The following is a 20,279-nucleotide window of genomic DNA, read 5'->3' on the forward strand; positions in this document are numbered from 1 at the left end:
CCCCTTTGTTTTATAAAGAAATTGAGGCATACATCTAATAAACAGTAGATCTTTAAAAAAAACACTTTACTGTCCATCTTAGAATTAATATTGTGTATTCTAAGGCAGAACAGTAAGGGCTAGGTAATGGGGGTTAAGTGACTTGCCCAGAGTCACACATATAGGAAGTGTCTGAGGCCAGATTTGAATCTAGGACCTCCTGGTCTTTGGACCTGGCACTCTTATCTACTGAGCCACCTAACTGCCCTGGATATTAGCTCTTTTTGACTCTAAGTCTGTATCCTTTTCTTTACATTCCACTTTTCCCAAAGTCAAAATGTCTTTTGTCTTCTTTTCTAGACTTTGTTTTTAGCTTTCATATGAATAAGGACATTTACCCACGAAGAAGCTTTTCAGATGAATGACCTTATTGTGTTCAGAAATATCACAGGTTATCTAGTTTAACCTCCTTCATATTACAGCTCAGAGAAAGTCCGAAGTCACACCGGTAGGATCACAGATTTAGAAGTGGAAGGAACTTTAGAGGTCACTTAGTCCAGCTCTCTTTTTTAGGAGGAAGAAATGGAGACCCAGAGATTAAGGAATGTGCTTGAGATCATATAGGTGGCAACTGGCAAGCTGGGATTCAAACTCAGGTCCTCTGACTTTAAATCCAGTGTTCTTTCTGCTGTGCAGTGCTGTCTCCCAATGTGGGAAAAAGAGGAGGAAAGGCTATGAATGGTGTGAGATCAGCTAAAAGTGACTGGTCCTAAGCCATCCTTCAATACATGCCAGTCCTGGTGTGCCTCTGTCAGGTGTATGGGTCACCCAGAGTCTCAGCAAGAAGTATGGATGTTGAGGGGGCAGCAGGGTCGCTCAGTGGATTGAGAGTCATGCCCAGAGATGGGAAGTCCTGGGTTCAAATCTGGCCTCAGACACTAGTTCCTAGCTGTGTGATCCTGGGCAAGTCACTTAACTCTCATAGCCTAGCCCTTAACACTCTTCTACCTTGGAACCAATACATAGTATTGATTCCAAGATGGAAGGTAAGGGTTTAAAAAAAGAAGAAGTATGGATGTCGAGAAGACAAAGACATTTCCCACATGGATGTATTTAGAGTATTTTGAAGAGCTGGTGACTTTTCTGGGATCTGAGGTCTACTATTAGAAATTTGTGGAAAAATTATGTCATCATTCCAAGACCTCTCACTGATCTCACTCCTGGGTATATGATAGAAACATTAAAAGAGAAAGGACCCACTGGCACTATTTGGAGATGTATGAAATGAGAAATATGAGCAGATTACATGGGATCAATCAACTGAGCATTTATTAAGCACCTACTATATGCCATGAACTGTGCTAGGCTCAAGGGATACAATAAAAAAAGGGGAGGGGGAATAGTCCCTGCCCCCAAGAAGCTTGCATTCTATTGGTGGCTAACAGTTTCCCTCTCTCTCCCTCTTCCTCTGTCTCTCTGTCTCTGTCTCTGTCTCTCTCACACACACACAAATGCAAGACAGTTACAAAATAAATTTAAGTAATTTTGTAAGTCGGGGTGAAATAATAAGGTTATGTCTGAGTTGAGCTTTGGAAGAAGCTAGTGATTCTAGAAGGCAGAGGTGAAAAAGAAATATTTTCAGTGTGTGAGGAATGTCAAGTAGGACAATTTAGGCAGACTGAAGTCTATAAAGAGCCTATGACCAGGGACCTGAAGATCATGAAGACCACAGAGTTTGTAATCAAGTGCATGAAGTCATGTAATGTGCATTAAGTCTAAACAGTCTTTAAGATAATTTGGAGCTGGACTGTCAAAAAGCTTAAAAACTCCAACTATTTTATCCTCAAGATAATAGGGAGTATCTGGGGCTTTCTGAGCAGGCAAGTGGCCTGATGAGACCTGAGCTTTGGCATTTGCATGGAGGATGGACTGGAGAAGGAAAAGGATTGAGGCAGAAAGACCGATTAAATTATTGGAATAATCCAGGGGTGAGAACATCCTGAGAGGGCCTGAACTAACCTGGTAATTTTGTGATTAGAAAAAAAAGGGATGAATGTAAAGTTCCTGTGAAGGTGAAATTACAGAAATGAGCAATGTGGGGATGAGTGAGAATGCAAGAGCCAAGGATGATTACAAAGTCGTGAGCAGTGGTAACTGGTAGAATGGTGGACCTCTTTTCAGAACTAGAGAAACTAAGAGTATGGTTGGATCTTGGTGGGGGGGGGGGGGATGAAAAGTTCTGTTTTAGTCATGCTGAGTTTGATTTTCAACATGTCATGGAAGTGTCCAATAGGCAGCTGGTGGTGTGGGAATGGAGAACTACTTCACACACACACACACCACTGCTGGCTTCTGTGGATCCAAAAAAACTCTTTGCTGTATGCACAAAGGACTAGAGGACTTGGAAGCTATTTCATACCAGGAGAAATGGCCAAAAGTAGTCTATTGCACTTGCCTGTAAAAGCCCAGCATTAGACTTATCCCATACACAAATGGAAATTTGTGGCTTTAAAGTGAGCCATCATTGATCAGTTCCAAGAGTTTCAGTTTCAAGTTTGGACAGAAAACAGTCCACAGATATACTCTGACAAGCACTGGGGGTTGGATGTGGCCAGCTAGACATGTATAGTGGTACTAGCCAAATACGGTCCATTCCTGGCCAAGAAAGATCAATGTGGATGCAGATGTTCTGTCCTGTAGGTACATGCATCCAAATGTAAGCAGCAAGGAACCCTGATACAGATAGACAGACAAACAGGTGGCAGCATGCACTAGGCCAGTCAGACTACTGTTTTGACTGACATCAGTAGCCACAGTTATTGAAGAGCTAGAAAAGTTCTTGCCACCAAATTCCTTGCTACTGTCACCTGATTCAGAAATAGACTTTTTTAAAACAAGAGGTATTATGAAATGTTTTGCCACTACACCCTAAAATCAATGGGATCTTTCCATCCATTATGGCATCTGAAATTTCCTATATGTATTATTTCTTAGCATATGAGCTCATGAGTAGAGACTTTTTTTTTTGCTTTTCTCTCTGTATCCCTAGCACTTAGCATAGCGTTTTTGTAAATGCTAAAAATGCTTTTTTCATTCATTCATCTATGGAGGAACATTAAATAATTTGAGACATTAAGGGACTAAGGCAGCTAATGCAAGAATGTATAGCTAGGAATCAGAGAATTCCCCAGAGGGTGTGCCATTTGTTGATTTAAATATTATAGCACTGCACCAATTCTATTACCTTGTTCCAGGGTGATTTGCATGAGAAGTGAAACAGGTCAAAAATGGGGTATGCCTCCCAGAGACTCCACTTGAGTTTTCCAGTAAGTACCCAAGATGTTGAGAGAATAGCAGAAGTTAAAGCTATGCTGTGGACTATTCATAACAGCCAATGAAAGGTGTGCAAGGAAATATGTTGATCTACTTAAGCCTACTTCTCCATGACCATGATAGAATTCTACAGTCACATTGGACATTTGGGTAGAGAGAGAACTTTGGAGCTTGTATGGTAGAGATTCTACAGGTCAAAGATGACTATTGATCCATGATGTCTTAAAAATTAAATTTTACTAGCTGATACTGCTTATCTAGAGAGCATAAGCACTAGCAATCCTTTGGAGTTGGCAGGCAGAGAAGTCCTATCTCTGGAAAAGAGTAGAAAGACTAAAAGCAACATCCTAGAGATGAAAGACCATTTTACCTAACATGTGCAACACAGAAACTTCTTTTGTAACCAAGATATTTCAATAAATATATTTCTTGATATATTGTTTCCATGCCAGCATCCATTCTCGTCTAGATAGAGATTGTGAGAATGAAGTACTCAAGGAGATATTATCTCTGGCAGGAATCAAGAAATCTAGAACTATATCTACAACGTCAGTGAGATTCATAATATCTTAATCACATTATGAATATGATAGGAAGGCTCAATGGGGTTACTATTTGGCATTTCCAGGCCATACATATAGAGCTATCAAACGTGAAATTAAAAGCAGAGCCACAACGGAGTCTGAGAAGGAGAGGAAAATAGAGACATAACTGGTAGATTGTCAAAATCTATTTATCATCTCCACATAATCTGATAAGGATGGCTTAGTTGATAAGTAATGGGACACAGGAAACGATCTTGACTGTTAACTCATAGCTGCTTCTCCGAAGTGCCACTGAATCACAAGTTTATTATATATGAAAATTCAAACTCTCTTTCACCCACAAGCACACAGCTCCGTAGATATTGCAATTAGTTTAGACAACACACAGAAACTCAGAAATTTCAAGGTGAAGATAAGAACCAAGCTGGACCTTCAGCTTCATTATTATCAGCAAGCTAAGACTGAGAATACTTTTCTCAGGGGCAAACTAAGGTTTTGGCCTTGGCTGCATTTCTGACCAAAGGGGAATAATGTTAATCTCTTAACTGTTGGTTTGCTAGGAGCTTAAAGCTTTTCATTAAGGAAAAGCATGGATCAGAAAAGGAGTCAAAAGAGGAGTCTCAGATTTTTATCTATTTGAGACTTTCTCTTATTGGCTTCCCACAGTAGATCACTTGAGCAAAGATGAGTGGAAGGAAACTGTCTGCCTAGCTGTGGCTTCTGTTCACCCACTTCTGATAGGGGAATTTAGTTGTCTTGGTAGCCAGGAAGGAAGAAGTAATGATGAGAAAAGAAAACTAGTGCTGAAAAGCGCTCATTTACTCATGGCAGAGGGATAGTTGGTGCCAGATGATGGCTCACAGAGAAGAGATCTGGATCACTATATGGATGAAAAGAATACTGCAATTTGCTTCCTACTTTCTGGAGCACCTCTGCCCAAATAGTGGGAAGGCAGAGTATTCTCTTTTCTGCAAGATATTTCAGCTACAGAAGTCTTAAGGGGAGCAGGGACCACACACCTCTGAAGGTTAACTCTGGTGGCCAGAGGCAGTGAAAATTTCAAATGGACCATTCATGAATTGAGAAACGAGACTAGATGGAGGTGAGTGAAGTCTGAAGAGATAATGTTGTAGAATGTCACCACAGAAATGCCAGGGTGAACCAGTTGAGGCCCAAAGTTGACATATATCCCATTGATGGAGAGGAATGTATACATGTAGCCATATGATGCCTATGGATGAAGTGTGCGGAATACATAGCATGTACTTTTAGGTAGCCTGTGTATTTGGGATTTTTGTAGATTCACACATAGTTATGATGTGTGCCTAAAAATATACCTATGCAGCTGTCAATTTACAGAAAATGCAATTTTTTAAGCTGGGGGGTGGATAACAGAACATGAGCAAGGATGACTTGTTCTTGAGGAAGCTTTCCAATGTGGCTTCAAGTACCTACAGTAATGGGGCAAATAATGTTGTTTCAGAATGTCCCCGTGTCTCATATTCTTGTGGGAGTGGGTCAGGCTGTGCAAGACTGGGGGAATGAAAGAACAGAATGACTTGACATTCTGGGGGCCAAGCTAGAGCCAGTCTGAAGAAGAAATTCCCCAAGACAGCTCAAAGGCCAATAAGCAAACTGGGAGTTGTGGTTGGAGGAGGTAAGTAAGAAGGTGTCCCAGTGGAAAAAGTAGTAAGGGCTCCAGAGACAGAACAGAATTATTAGAGATTTAGGGGCCTATGTTACGAAGTTAAACCATCTAAAATTTTTTCTGTCTCCACTTCTTTGTGTTAAATGAAGAGGCAAACAGCATGAATTTTATGGAGCTGTTGTGAAATGTTAACTACTGCATCCCTATAAAAATGCATTGAGATTCCTTGATATAAAATCCTATTGCATTCATCTTTTCTAAATAAAGGCTGGCAGTAAATGTTTGGAGGTCTAGATTTAAAGCTGGCCTTGATGCAAGCTCATTCTCTGCTGTAAGCTGCCCACACTTTGTCCTTAATATTAAAGCTGGACCTCAGTGTAATGGACTTCAATTTCCTGCTAAGACATAATGACTAGTCGTCTTTAGCATCTCTCCAGCTGGAAGGATGCTATCCCAAGCACATCTCAGTCTGGTGGCCTGAGCTCAACAACTTGAAGAACCCAGCTAACATGAACTACATCATGGGCTCCTAGCTTGAGGGGCTTCTGGTATAGGGATTTTTAGCTAACAAGTCAAACTAAGTGATGGGTTCAAGCCATGTAATGTGGTTATCATTACTACTACAGTTAGTACTTAATTCATACTGAAAAGGAAAATGTAGCTTTCATTTGGGGAGACTTTTCCTAAACAGAAGAAATATTTGCATTAAATATAGTTGGTCGTTATTTTTTTTCTTTAAGATTGAGAGTAGGTTTTTTTCTGTTTTGTTTTATAGCATAGCTACGTGCATGTAGCTTATAAAAAGTTCACCAAATCTTTTTACTTTTCTTTGAACTTCTGGAAAAGACCTCCTCCCCCTCCCACTCCCATAAATTTATTAAAATAATAACTTGTGGAGACTTGCTTTCTTCTTTAGTCTTTACTTTTCCCATTTGAAAAATTCTCCCTCTTACTGCTATTCTGGCAGGGTAACCAAAAAAAGCAATGGATGTGGAGTCTGATGTCCTGGGTGTGAATCCTGGGTCTGCTAAATCCTATGGAACCAACAATCAGGTAAAACCTTTCAAGGAGAAAAGATACTACATAAGTAGAGTAAACTGTTAGTGTTGTTGCTGCTGGAGAACAATATGAGTCATAGAATATCAGAACTGGATGGGAACTAGGAGATCTTTCAGGCCACCCCCAACCCCTCCTCTGAGGAAACTGAAACCCAGAGAGAAAGGAGACTTGGCCAAATAAGTGGTGGAGCTGTTGCTGGAGCTCCAACTTCTTGACTCAGTCAGGCATTTTTGACCCTCTCGCCTCACCTCAAAACAAGCTGTGAAAGAGAAAACATATTTCTTCTAGATTCCATTGAATGAGATGTGTATGAAATAGAATATTTGTGCTTGGCACTAGGAGAGATGCAAAGCTGTAAAGCAGCTAAGCCATGGTATCTGTCCTCTTATGGTCTACTGGCAGTGAGGTGGTAATGCCGAGACAGGGCTGGGACTAGAGTCAGGAAGCCTGGGTTCAAATTCAGCTTCAGACACTTACTAGCTGTGTGGCCCAGGGCAAGTCCCTTAACCTTGTTAGCCTCAGTTTTCTCAACTGGAAAATGGGGATGAAAATGGCACCAACCTCCTAGGGTTGTTGTGAAGATCAAGTGAGATAATATTTGCAAAGTGCCTGGTATGCAGTGAATACTACATAAATGCTAACTACTACTACTATTTTACTATTACTACTTCGATACTACTACTACTATTACTTTTACTACTAATACTATTTTACTATCACTACTTCGATACTACTACTACTACTACTACTACTACACTACTATTACTTTTACTACTCCTACTATTTTACTATCACTACCTTCAATACTACTATTACTACTACCATACTATTTCCACCTACTGCTACTCCTGCTGCTGCTGCTACTACTACTACTTTACTATTTTACCACCACCACCACTATTATTATTATTACTACTATTATTACAACTTCTACTACTTTACTATTACCACTACACTATTACTACTACTACTGATACTATTATTATTACTACTACTATTGCTTTACTATTATTATTACTAATAGTAGTTACTGCTGCTACTACTATTACTACTACTTTACTTTTACTATTATTACTATTTTACTTTTTTTACTATTACTATTACCACTACTACTATTACTACTACTACTTTACTATTACTACTACACTACTATTACTATTACTACTATTTTACTATTACCACTACTACTACTATTACTACTACTTTACTATTACTACCATCACTATTACTATTACTATTATTACTACTACTTTGCTATCATCACTACTGCTACTACTATTATTACTATTGCTACTACTTTATTATTACTACTACTACTACTATTATTACTACTTTTACTACTTTACTATTACCACCACTACTACTGCTGCTGCTGCCCTCATTACTACTTTAATTTTGTTATTACTACTGTTAAATTACTACTAAATAGTACTTTACTATTATGACTACTACTATTACTAGTACTACTACTAGGTGCACTACTACTTTTACTAGTATTATTATTACTACTACTTTACTATTACCACTTCTGCTATAAGTACTACTACTACTACAACTGTTACTGCTACTACTATTACTACTATGGCATGTAGAGACAACTCTGTTAGGAGTCTAGGCATTACAAAATGCTTTAAATATATTATTCCATTTGATCCTTGCAACAAACTGTGATATAAGTGATATTTTTATCCCAATTTTACAGGTCAAAAACTTGAGACTAAAGGTTAAAGGACTTGCCCAGGGTTACCTGGCTTGTAGTAATTATGATATCAAACGCAAAATAAAACATCAAAAACACAAACTATGGGAGGAGCAAACAAAGCGTTTTGTGGTCTATAAAGAAGAAAAGTCACTTTTAACTAGAAGAGCTTAGAAGGATTTGATTTCACAAGTTTGATAGCCAATATCTTAAAGAGAGGAGGGGGTTTCTGTGAGGAGGAAGAACAACTCTGATTCTGTCATTTAATACAAAACCCATATCCTCCTCTTCTTTAGTTTTCTTTCTATTTCTTTGTTATTATTATCATTAATATTAATTTTTCTCTAAGTGCACTTGGGTATAGAGAAATATATCTGAAGTTTCATGAATGATATTTTCCTTTGCCAGTTTGGGGAATTAACACATTTTATGCACTAACGGCCATATAGAGAAAAATGAGCAGGAAGAGCCTAATGTAGTGAGATGAACAGCAGAGGAGAGAGCTAATATTCACGTTTGACACACATTATTGGATTTGATCCTCATAGCAATTCTATGAGGTAGATTCTATTATTATCCCCATTTTACAGATGAGAGAACTGAGACTGAAAAAAGTTAAGTGATTGGCCCAAGGTCCCACAGTTAATGGGGGTCTGAGGAAGGATTTGAACTCTCACTTTCCTGACCTTATAGTAAGTGTTTTACCATTTTCTACCATGTGATGTCCCTTTACCTCTCCAGGTCCTCGTTTTCTCATCTTTAAAATCAGAGTGATAGACTAGTTGATTTCTAAGGCTTTATTTTTAAATAGCACTAAATCCATTGAAAATGTCAGGAATATAAAGATATAATTATAGCGCATTCAGCAGTAAAGGTTAGCTCTTAAAATCATTATATTTTAAAATTACAATTTGAGTTACACCAACCCTCAAGCTAATTATTATTGAAAACTATTTAAAACATAAATTTAGGATGTTAATTCTAGTATTAATATAGTCTAATACATTTTCTATAGCTGATTTCTTCTAGCTCTTTCTTTCTCAAGTATAAAAGTAACCTTTTTTCTCAGAAAAACAAGCAAATGAAAAACCTGAAAGACATTTGCTAACTCATTAGTCAGACTTTTGAGAGAAAACACCAGAGGCCTGGAGATAAAGCATACCTGCTGCAGGATGTCACACATCTGTTCCAGAACTTGTTCAGGGCTGTCAGTTTCAGGATTAAATTTGTCCAATAGTTCAATTATGTTTTTGATATATTTATTAAAATATTCCATCTTTGTAGTAAAGAGTCCTAAAATGGAAGGAAATTGTTAATTTTTCATGTTTTCTTTATAATACTCATATTAAAGTAGAAATTCCCAAGTTAAGAAATTCCCAGTTAAGTACGCTATACATTATAGGTCAATACTTAGAGCTATCTGGGGAAAAGTTTACAAAATACCAATCATATCAAGAGGGAAGTATTTATGACAGTTTACAATAAATTAAGTGTTGTCAACTGTCATTAATATTTCATGTATATATCTCTTTATAAACTGAATATTTCATATGTACATATATATATGTCTGAAGTAGACATATATATCTCACTGCGTAGTTTATAAAGCTCTTAACACACGTCTTATTTGATGTCCATGACTACACCTAGTGAGGCGAAGTGGATAGTATGGGTATTTCTGTCTTAACAGAGGAAGAAATTAAAGCAGAGAAAATGAGGTGACTGGGGTTCAGATATCCTTGTCTGCTCAAGGACAAAACATTACCAAATATCCTTTAGGACTTGAACAGTCTAATCATGTGCCTCTCTAACCACTGATACTCTGCTTTGGCTCATTGCTCTATGGTTAACATAGTCTCACTCCATTATAGGTGCTCAGTCCCAGTAATTCCATTAGCCCATGTTGCCCACCCCCACCTGGCTGGTCTTTTACTCTTCCCCCTCCTTAATGACCTCCCCCCAATGCCCCACTCTGGATTTGCTGTGATTCCACTGTGCCTCCATAACTAATGAACTCCTTTTCATCTTAAACCTCTTTCTTACTCTTTCTATTTTTTGGTCCATCAAAACTATACTGACTTGGTTCACTAAAAATTTGTTATCTAATCTCAATTGGTCCCTCACTGTGGCGAGTCAATCCTTTTCTAGCTTTCTAATCATTTTACTATCCCACCTTTTACTATGGTTGCTTCAAACCATATCATATTAGCCATCTACTCCCTCGTACGTGAGGAACTTGCCTCACGCTTCCCTGAAAAAATTGAAACTATTTGCCGAGTTGCCCCTTCTCTTTTTCTCCTCCTCTCAAATGATTCAGACATATTTATGATAATTGTCTCCACTGTGTCTTCAGTCTCTCCTTACCCACTAGTTATTCCCTTATTGAAAAATATACCTGTTTCTTCCATGCTTGAAAAAAAATCTCTTGCTTGATCTGACCATCCTGGCTCCTATTATATATCCTTCCCTTTTGTGGTAAAACCCTTCTAAAAAAGTCATCTACTTTTGGTGCTTCCACGTTCTCTCCTCTCTCTTACTTTTAAATCCTCTGTAGTCTGGATTCTGACCTCATCATTCAACTGAAACTTCAAAGAAACTAATGATCTCTTAATTGCCAAATTTAATCACATTTTCTCAATCCTCATTCTTTTTGACCTCTCTGTAGCATGTGGTATCATCTATTACTTCCTCTCAGAAGCTTGCTTTTTGTTAGCTTTTCAGGACACTGCTCTCTCCTTGTTCTTCCTTTGTTGTTTTTTTAATGCTCCTTTTTCAGTCTCCTTTGATTGTTTTTCATCCTTGTCACACCTCCTAACCTTGAATATTCCTGAAGGCTCTGTCTTGGACCCCTTCTTTTTTCTCACTATAATATTCCTCATTAGCTTCCACAGGTTAAATTGCCATCTCTTTGAAGATGGTTCCAAGATCAGTCAGTCCTAGAGTATTTCTTGAGCTCCATTCTTGCATCATCAACTGCCTTTTGGACATTTCAAATGAAAACCTTGTAGGCATTTCAAACCTCAAATGTCCAAAACAGAATTCGTTATCCTTCCTCCCCAAATTTTCCCTCTTTTGAGCTTCTCTGGTATCATCAAAAACAATATCATCTTCCTAGCTACCCAATCCTTCAACTTTAGTGGCATCTTCAGCTTTCCTTTTGTACTCACTCCACATACCCACCAATCTGTTGTCAAATTTGGCTTTTCACAATGTCTCTCTATAAATACTTTTCTCTCCATTCATACAACCACCAAGAAGTTTAAGAATTGAGAAAAGAGCAACAGATTGAATAATTAAGAGATCCCTGGCAATACTGGAGAGAACAGATTCAGATGGATGGTGAGTTTGGAAATGAAATTTCCAAGGATGGAGAAGTAGAATGAAAGGAAGTGAAGGATTAGTAACTTTCTGTAAAAGGGGTTTATCAAGGGCAAAATTGTGGGGTGGCTTTAATTAGGAGAAGTGTCACAAAAGAACACAATTTATAAAACTAAAATGCCCATAACTACTCTTATTAAGGTCAGAAGTGATATCCTCTTTCCTACTTCTGAATACATTTTCACTGAGCATAACTAATGACTTGTTTTACTATGGCCTTTATTATTACCTTAATCATGATTGCTTCTAAAGTTTTTTTTCCTAACTGACCTCTCCTTGACTGTTCAATCTGTCTTGCTGATACAGTGGCCTGAGTATGTTGTTTTTATCTGAAATTTAATAAGGAAAAAACCAATACAATAATCATTTACTCTAACTTTTCCTCACTCACTGACGATCTTCCAATCACTACTGTGCCTAGATTTGGAACCTTGGACTCTTCTGATCATCAGATCCTATGGTGCATTTTCCCCTTGAATATCTTGATATCCACTTTTTCCTTTCTGGAAAATTTCTAGTCTATGCACAGGCCCCATTGGCTTTGGTCTTCATGCTTGCAGCCTCCATGACCCTTCTTTCCTAATAGTCTTCAATGATGCCACTATAGTACCCTTTTTGCTGGGCCTTTAGACTATGCCACTATGCCCCGAGTTCCCCACTGGTTCTCCGTAGGACCTCATAACATCTTCAGTCTCCTGAACTGAAAACAAAGCGCCCTCACCTGTTTTGTCTTACCCAGAATCACCTTCTTGTGTATCTATTCTCAGTCAGCACCATGGTTAGAGTTAGCAGTGAAGTCAGAGTCAGTACAATGAGTCAGCACCAAATCCAGAAAGAGCAAGTGAGAGAACTGAGGCTCAGCAAGTATAGTGTTAACTCAAGTGCATCTTCAATGAGTGGAATATCACTGACATGACTGTTAAATATGGAATAATAGGTAGTGAGAGAGAATTTCCTTATCTCTTTATCTTCCTAGTACTTCTTAAAAGTACTTTGCCTACAATGCCTTCATAAGGCTGGAAGGTTTTGCTTGAAATATGGTGTCCAAGACCATTTGGTTGTTAGGATCTTAAGCTTCGTACCCTCATTTCTTCCTAATCACTTGGACAGAAGTGCAAATTTAACCTATTTCTTCATCACTTTGTTTCAATTCAGCATTTCCCTCTCATTTGTTAGGCTGACATGACTAGAACACAAAGTTAAGGAGCACCCTGTTCCTGCTGCTCCTGCCACTGCTGGTGGCCTCTGCAGAGGGGTAGATTGCCCTTCCTTCCCCTCCCTACACTGTCACCCTTCTCCAGTAATCTCCGGGCATTCCCTGAAGCACGTGGCAAGCAAGTGACATTGTGTAATGCAGGCAGCTTGCAGCTCAGGATGGAAAGGGAAAGAATTAGGTTTGCAGCATATGATCTGCATTATTACTATTATTTTAGAAGTAGGTCTTTTTTATTGTTTTACTTACTCATTGTCTGTGTTCATATGGTCAAACTATTGAAAGTTATTTACATATGCAAATGTTAGTGAAATTAAAATGATTAAGGTTCACATGTTTTAAGACAAATCAGGGTATATATATGTATATTATATATATAGTATAAGATAATATAATTATAATGTATTTGGTTAGATCACTAGGAGAATTAGTCTCAAGTATTTATTTTCTATGGCACTTAAGTGGTGCAGAGGGTAGAGTGCTGCACCTAGAGTCAGATTTGAACTCAGTTTTCTGACTTCAAATCTGGCCTTGGACACTTATTAACTGTGTGACCCTGGGAACGTCACTTAACCCTCTTTGCCTTAAGATTCCCTATTTGGAAATGAGTTGAAGGAAATGGCAAACCACTTCAGTATCTTTGCCAAGAAAACCCCAAATGGGGTCATGAAGAATAGGACATAGTTGAATAAAAACTTATTTTCTATTTTGAGTCATAATTTCAAGCCAAGTTACTTTAAATATTTTTTGAACTAAGCATATATTAGCTAAATAATTTTCATCATGTACCAGCTGAAGTCCATAGCATTTTCTTAAAAGAGAAGCTCCCTAACACATATGGCTGTGAATAAAATAGTTTCAAACCAAGAACACTATGAAAGATCATTTAATTTAACTCCATTTTACAGTTGAGGAAACACTGAGAAGCTAAGTGAAAAGAGTACAGACTAGAGTAAGAGAGCATGAGTTCAAATTCCCAACTGCCTTTTATCTGCATACTCCTAGATTAGTCATTTAAGTTTCTGAGTCTGCGTTTCCTCAAATGTAAATGAGATTAGGTGACGTGACCTCTAAGGTCCCATCTGGATCTAAATCTTTGATTCTAAGTGTCTTGCCCAAAGTCATGTCATACCAGCTGAAAAATAACCACAGTTAGGTCCTCTAACACTATATTGGGTATGTTTTCCACTAAATCACCCTAATTCTAGCCGTTGTTTGCCATTCATTTTGAAGAGGACCAATGACATCACAAAGTGATGATTTCTCGACTCTCATGAAATGGGTTTAAGTGAGGCAGAATTTCAAAAAATCATCAGCTTCATTCTCTCTTCCAAAGTCTTGACTGGAGATGACCTGGGATGCAGTTAATGGCCTTGGCATCTTTGATGTCTGTCTAAGCCAGTGATGGCAAACCTATGACACATTTGCTGTAATGTAGTATAGACACTCTGTGCACTATAGATGACAATTCTACCTATATTAATTTACCTATTTTGGTTTATTAAATAGTTATGTATTACAATTATACATTTTTGTTATTGAAACTATAAATATTGCGAAATTATGTTTTTTTTCCTCAAAAGTGAAACACCAACCTGAGTTATACTCGATTTTTTGGCGAATTTTGACACACCAAGCTCAAAAGGTTGCCCATCACTGAAGCTCTAAGTGCTACCTAGCATCTGCTTCAGCTGCCTTCATGACTGTTGGAACAAACTGTTCTCACCCATCCATTCCTTTGGGAAAAGTCTTCAAATACTTGGGGTAAATATACCCTCTCCTGACTCACTGACAGGTTTGATGTCTTTCAATTACCCATAACCTGGTTTAACCCATCTGCCCAGATGGTTTTATTGGGGTGTGACTGCTGAGCATGCTCTAACTTCTTGGAGTCACAAGTGAGAGCTGGGTGTTAGGTAGACACCAAAGGAAGAAAGAAGCCTTGAAAGAGGGTTTATAAACCCTGACACTAGAGGTGCTAGTCTTCCCTGAATACCCTGTACAATTTAAAACAATACAATAGAGATTAGTGCAAGGTTCAAGGTGTGAAGGACTAGTTCTATTGTGAAGACACTTTGAGGTGAATCCTTCCCCTCAAAAAAAAAAAAAGCAACAAAAATTGGAATAAACATCTATGGGAATCTGGCATGAGAAAAGATGGTTTGCCATTCAAGAGGAGGCCCTGGAGGGATAAATTTGCCAGCCCTGAGAATGGATGTGCAGAGAAACTGTGATGTCTTTTTTGTGAGATCTCACATGGTTTTTGAAGCACCCTTTGTATCAAAAGGTACAAATCAAAAAAGTGATTCATCTAGGGCAGTGATTCCCAAAGTGGGCGCTACTGCCCCCTGGTGGGTGCTGCAGCAATCCAGAAAAGTGGTGATGGCCGGAGGTGCATTTATCTTTCCTATTAATTGCTATTAAAATTTAAAAAAAATTAATTTCCAGGGGGCTAAGTAATATTTTTTCTGGAAAGGGGGTGGTAGGCCAAAAAAGTTTGGGAACCACTGATCTAGGGCTTCACTTTGAATTTCTTTGGGGGCGATAGATATGGGCACATTTTCTTATCATGTCAAGTAAACAAGCATTTATTGAATGAATGAATGAATGAATGAAGCATTTACTATGTGCAAAGCACTGGGAATATAAATAGAAAAATGAAAACTCCCTGCTCTCAAGTAGTTTCCATTCTGATGGGGAGAGGTTTCAGATTTAAAGATTAGGGGGTCAGCTGAAATAATCCCCTCATTTTACAGGTGAGTAAATCCAGGACCAAGGAAGACTCAGTGACATGCTCAAGGTCACTTGGGTAGTACGGTTACTTAGAGGTGGTATTTGAACCCAAGTCCTCTGATTCCAGAGCTAGTGTTCTTTCCATGGTACCACAATACCTCTAGTCATGCTCCTCAATAGTCCATCCACCCAGCTGATAAAATAGTTTCCCTAAGGCACCGATCTGTTTCTATCTTTTCCCACTCCCCAAATTAAATCTTTGGTGGCTCTATATTGCCTATAGACTAAAATTCAAGCTGCTCAGTGAGGGTGTATATAAGGCTTTCTACAAACTGACTCTAACCTACTTGTCTTTTCATATTACCTATTAACCTCACCCATGCAACTCCACAATTATACTACTTATTATTTCCCATACCTGATATCACATATCTCCCATCTCTGTGGGAGATCATCTTTGTGCAAGCTGTCCTCAGTGCCTAGAACACCTTCCTTCCTCATCTCTATTGCTCGGACTATTCATCTCCTTTAAAACTTAGTGCTGATGCCACCTCTTCTTTGAAAGCTTTCCTGACTTCTTCCCCCAATTCCCCATTAGTGCTCTCTCTCTATTCAAATTCTCTTGAACATATTACATCCCCACAGAGTAACTAACGTAAGCTCCCAGAGGGCAAGGATTTTTGTCACTGTATCCCTAGCACCTGTTAGTGTCATACATAGTGGGCACTTAATTGTTGAACTGAATTGGCGTCCACATTCCTTGCTTAGAATCTGTGATTGATTAGACTTGCCTCTCATTGGCCAATTGCCTTGTCTGGGTTCCCAGTGCCTACATCCCAGTATAACTCCCATTATGCCAGCAATTGAAGGACAAGACAGCTTTCCTTGTTTCCAATCATCTGCCTGTCTTCTGAGATCTGCCTCTAACTGTTCCTTGTCTCTCCAATTCTCTCTGGCCCATGGCTTTGTTCTGATTTCACTGTTTGCATATTCTTCAGCTGACACTGACCCTTTTGTTCCCCATCCCTGACCTGATTCTTGACCCTTAAGAGCTGCTACCCATCTTGCTCCCAGGCCAAGCTTTGTGCTTTGAATTTATAGGCAACTCCCTGACTGAAAGGACACACACATGCTCATTAAACTTTTCCATCTAACTCTCAAACAAAATAACTCTGGAAGTCAGAGCTGGAAGAGATCTTTCAAGAAGGGATATGATACCTATGCAAAAACAGTAGTAATCCAAGATAGAATGAGAAAAAGACAATGGAGAGAAGGCTAGACAAAGTGCCCTGGGAAACTCTGAGGAAAGAGATTATTTTTATCTGGGGGTTGAGGTTGTAGGTCTGGGGAATAAAGGAAGGCTTTGAAGAGAAGGTGGTACCTAGACTGAACTCTTAAGAAAGAACAAGAATTCAACAGAAATAATTGGAGGTATTATCATTTTTTTTTGCATGTGATAGCATTAAGTAAAGAAATAACAAGAATATCTGGTAGTTTCAGGATGCTTTAATGTTCACAAAGCACATTCTATATATTATATTTGATCAAGATCAGTCATGTTTGAAGAGAGGGAGGGTGCTAAGGGAGTAGCAGAAGAAATCAGTAAAAACGAGACAAAAAACAATACATTCATATTAACTTTCAGAAATCACCAGCAAAAGAAAAAAAATGGGATAAAAATCTTTTTGTTACTGGAACCATTTGGAAAAGTTGTATTTCTTTTCACCTTCTTTCCCAAAATGTGATCTGCATGATACAAATGAACATTACATTTTTTTAGAGAACATTCAAATTCAGCATTTCTAATGCCAAATAATTTACTTATCATTCACCAACACTATCACACAGCATGTTTACAAACTAAACCAAGAAACTTTCTGTGAAAAATGCTGCTCTTGGTAAACAATGAAACATAAATATAGTGAATTATCCATCCATTATATCCATCCAAGATAGAATGAGATAAAGAAAATGGAGAGAGGGCTAGACAAAATAAAGGCTCCGGGAAAATCTGAGGAGAGAGAAAGATTACTTTCATATGGGGGCTGAGGTTATAAGTCTGAGGAATAAGGGAAGACTTTGAAGAGAAGGCATTACCTAGACTGAACTCCTAAAAAAGGAAAAGAATTCAACAGAAATATTTGGAACTACTATCATTTTCTTGCCTGTGATAACATTAAATAAAGATATAACAAGAATATCTGGCAGTTTCATGATACTTTTAATGTTTACAAAGCACATTCTATATATTATCTCATTTGACCAAGATCAGTCATGTTTGAGGCTAGGGAAGATGCTAAGAAAACAGCAGGAGAAATAAGAAAAACAAGATAAAAAAAAAGCAACATTTTCATGTTAACTTTCAGCAAAAGAAAAACATGGGGAAAAAAAATCTATTTTCTTACTGGAACAATTTGGAGAAATGCCTTAAAGCTATGATCTCATTTGATCCTCACAAACATTCTGGGAGGTAGGTGCTATTATTTATTCCCATTTTAGAGGTGAGATAAACAAGGCAAGCAGAGATCCTGACTTGCCAGGATCACACAGCTATAATCAGGGACTGAGGCAGGATCTAAATTCAGTTTTTCCTGACTCCAGGGACAGAGCACTATAAGCCATACCACCTAGCTTTCTAAACTAATGGTATTCCTTCAGAGGAAAGAGATTCAGGTATAATGACCCTGACTGATGTTAAATGTCTCTTTAGTTTTTAATATTTTTTTAAAATTCTGAGCTCAAAATTCCAAAAAAAAATATTAGTATTTTCATATATACAAAAGAACAAAAAGAATCATTTGCATATAAATCTATGAATTTCCTGCTTTTTAAAAGGTAGATGATAAATTTATTTACCAAGTTACTATAAAAACAGTTCTTTTCTGTTTCCTCCCAAGTTTCCCTTTATTCTCTTCTCTGCATTTTCTTTTAAATGCTTCAATGACCTTGGTAAACGTATTAGTAGCCTCCACACTCCCATGTCCACCACCCAATTTTAAAAGATACATCAAACTCCTTGTAACAAACACACACACTCATGGAAAACCAGTCCTTACACTGGTTAAATGGTGCTTTGAAAATGAAACGTCTTAACACAATAGACAAGAAAGAAACAGAAATAAATGAACTCAATAAACCAGTGTTAGATAAACCTGAAAATATAAATTACCCAGAGGGAAAAAACCTCCCTATTTGACAAGAAGAGCTGAGGAGACTGGAAAGTGGTGTGGCACAAATTAGGTTTAGCTCAACACCTTATACCATATGCTGTAATAAATTCAAAATGGATACATGACCTGAATATTAAAGATTATACCATATAAAAATTAAAAGAGAAACATATCATATGCTTTGCACAGCCATGGCTAGGGGATGAACTGTTAACCAAACAAAGGAAAGAGGTGATTACAAAAGATGAAATGAATAATTCCAAATACATGAGGTTGAAAAGCTTTTGCATGAACAAAATCAATATAATTAAGATAAGAAAGGAAGTAATTGACTGGGAAATTTTTCATGTCAAACATACAAAAAGATTTGATAAAGGTCTGTTCGACAAGATAGATAAGACAAACAACTCTCAGGTTTCACCACGTTATAGGTAAATTGGCAAAGACATAAGAATATTCAGTGTTTGAGAAGTTATGCAAAGATATGCACACTAATGAATTATTAGAGTTGTGAATTGACCCAAATATCTTCCAGAATTATGAGGAGAATGATGAAAATGGCTAAACTCTTTGAGAGATTCCATAGCTAAGTATATATCCCAGAGGTCAATGACAAGAAAACAAGTTCCACATAAGCAAAAATATTTATAGCAACATTTTTTAATGTTAGCAAAGAATTGGAAACAAAATACTCATTTGTTAGAGAATGAACAAAGTTTGGTGCATGAATGAAATAGAATATTACTGAGCTCTAAGATATAACGACTATGATGAATACATTGAAAGATTTATTTGAATTGATACAAGGTGAAGTAAGCAGAATCAGACACATGCGCATGATTATAACACTGTAACAACAAACAGGAACAACAAGATAAAATTCTTAGAAATTTTAATAAGCAAGTTTAAGTCCAAAGAAGAGATGTGAGAAGGCACCTCCCAAACTTCTCTGCTAAAGATCAGGGACTGTGAATATGCAACAATACACAAAATGTCAGACTTTTAAAACATATATTGGTTAGTTTTGTTGTACTTTTCTTGTTTCAGGTTATAAGGGATTGCTCTTTGGGCTGGAGGAGGGACATATTGGAGTAATATTGATTATGTCTCAAAGAAAGGAGATAATTTTATTTTATTTTTAACATTTTTTTTAAAATGAAGTTTCCTAAGAATGAGAGCTGTTCACATTTGGAAGGGTTGCTATGAGATGTAGCGACTTTCCTATCCCTGAAGGTATTCAGGTGAAGGCTGGATAACCACTTGTCAGGGATATTGTAAGGGGTATTCTGGATCAGGTGCGGATTAGGCTTGACTGCCTGCCTGTGACATCTGTGGTTCTCTGATTCTATTTTGTTAGGAAAAATAATGTCCTAGAAAGTAGGCTCTCTCTCTCTCTCTCTCTCTCCCTCTTAGAGAGAGAGAATTAACATTATACCTTCATTTGACCTATAACCATTTTATATGAGCCTATTTTCTAGGACATTATATATATATATATATATATATATATATATATATATAT

General features: G+C 37.6%; 1 protein-coding gene across 1 annotated transcript in view; it reads right to left on the reverse strand.

Moving 5' to 3' along the window:
- Positions 1–9,539, reverse strand: part of CFAP99 (cilia and flagella associated protein 99) — a 166,342-nt gene extending 156,803 nt beyond the window's left edge. Inside the window, exon 1 of the mRNA XM_044681773.1 lies at positions 9,426–9,539. Coding sequence (XP_044537708.1) covers positions 9,426–9,539 — 114 coding nt within the window. The remainder of the gene's footprint in view (positions 1–9,425) is intronic.
- Between the last annotated feature and the right edge of the window lie 10,740 nt (positions 9,540–20,279).

The sequence above is a fragment of the Gracilinanus agilis genome, chromosome 6 (assembly GCF_016433145.1).
Source record: "Gracilinanus agilis isolate LMUSP501 chromosome 6, AgileGrace, whole genome shotgun sequence".
Taxonomy (NCBI): Eukaryota; Metazoa; Chordata; class Mammalia; order Didelphimorphia; family Didelphidae; genus Gracilinanus; species Gracilinanus agilis.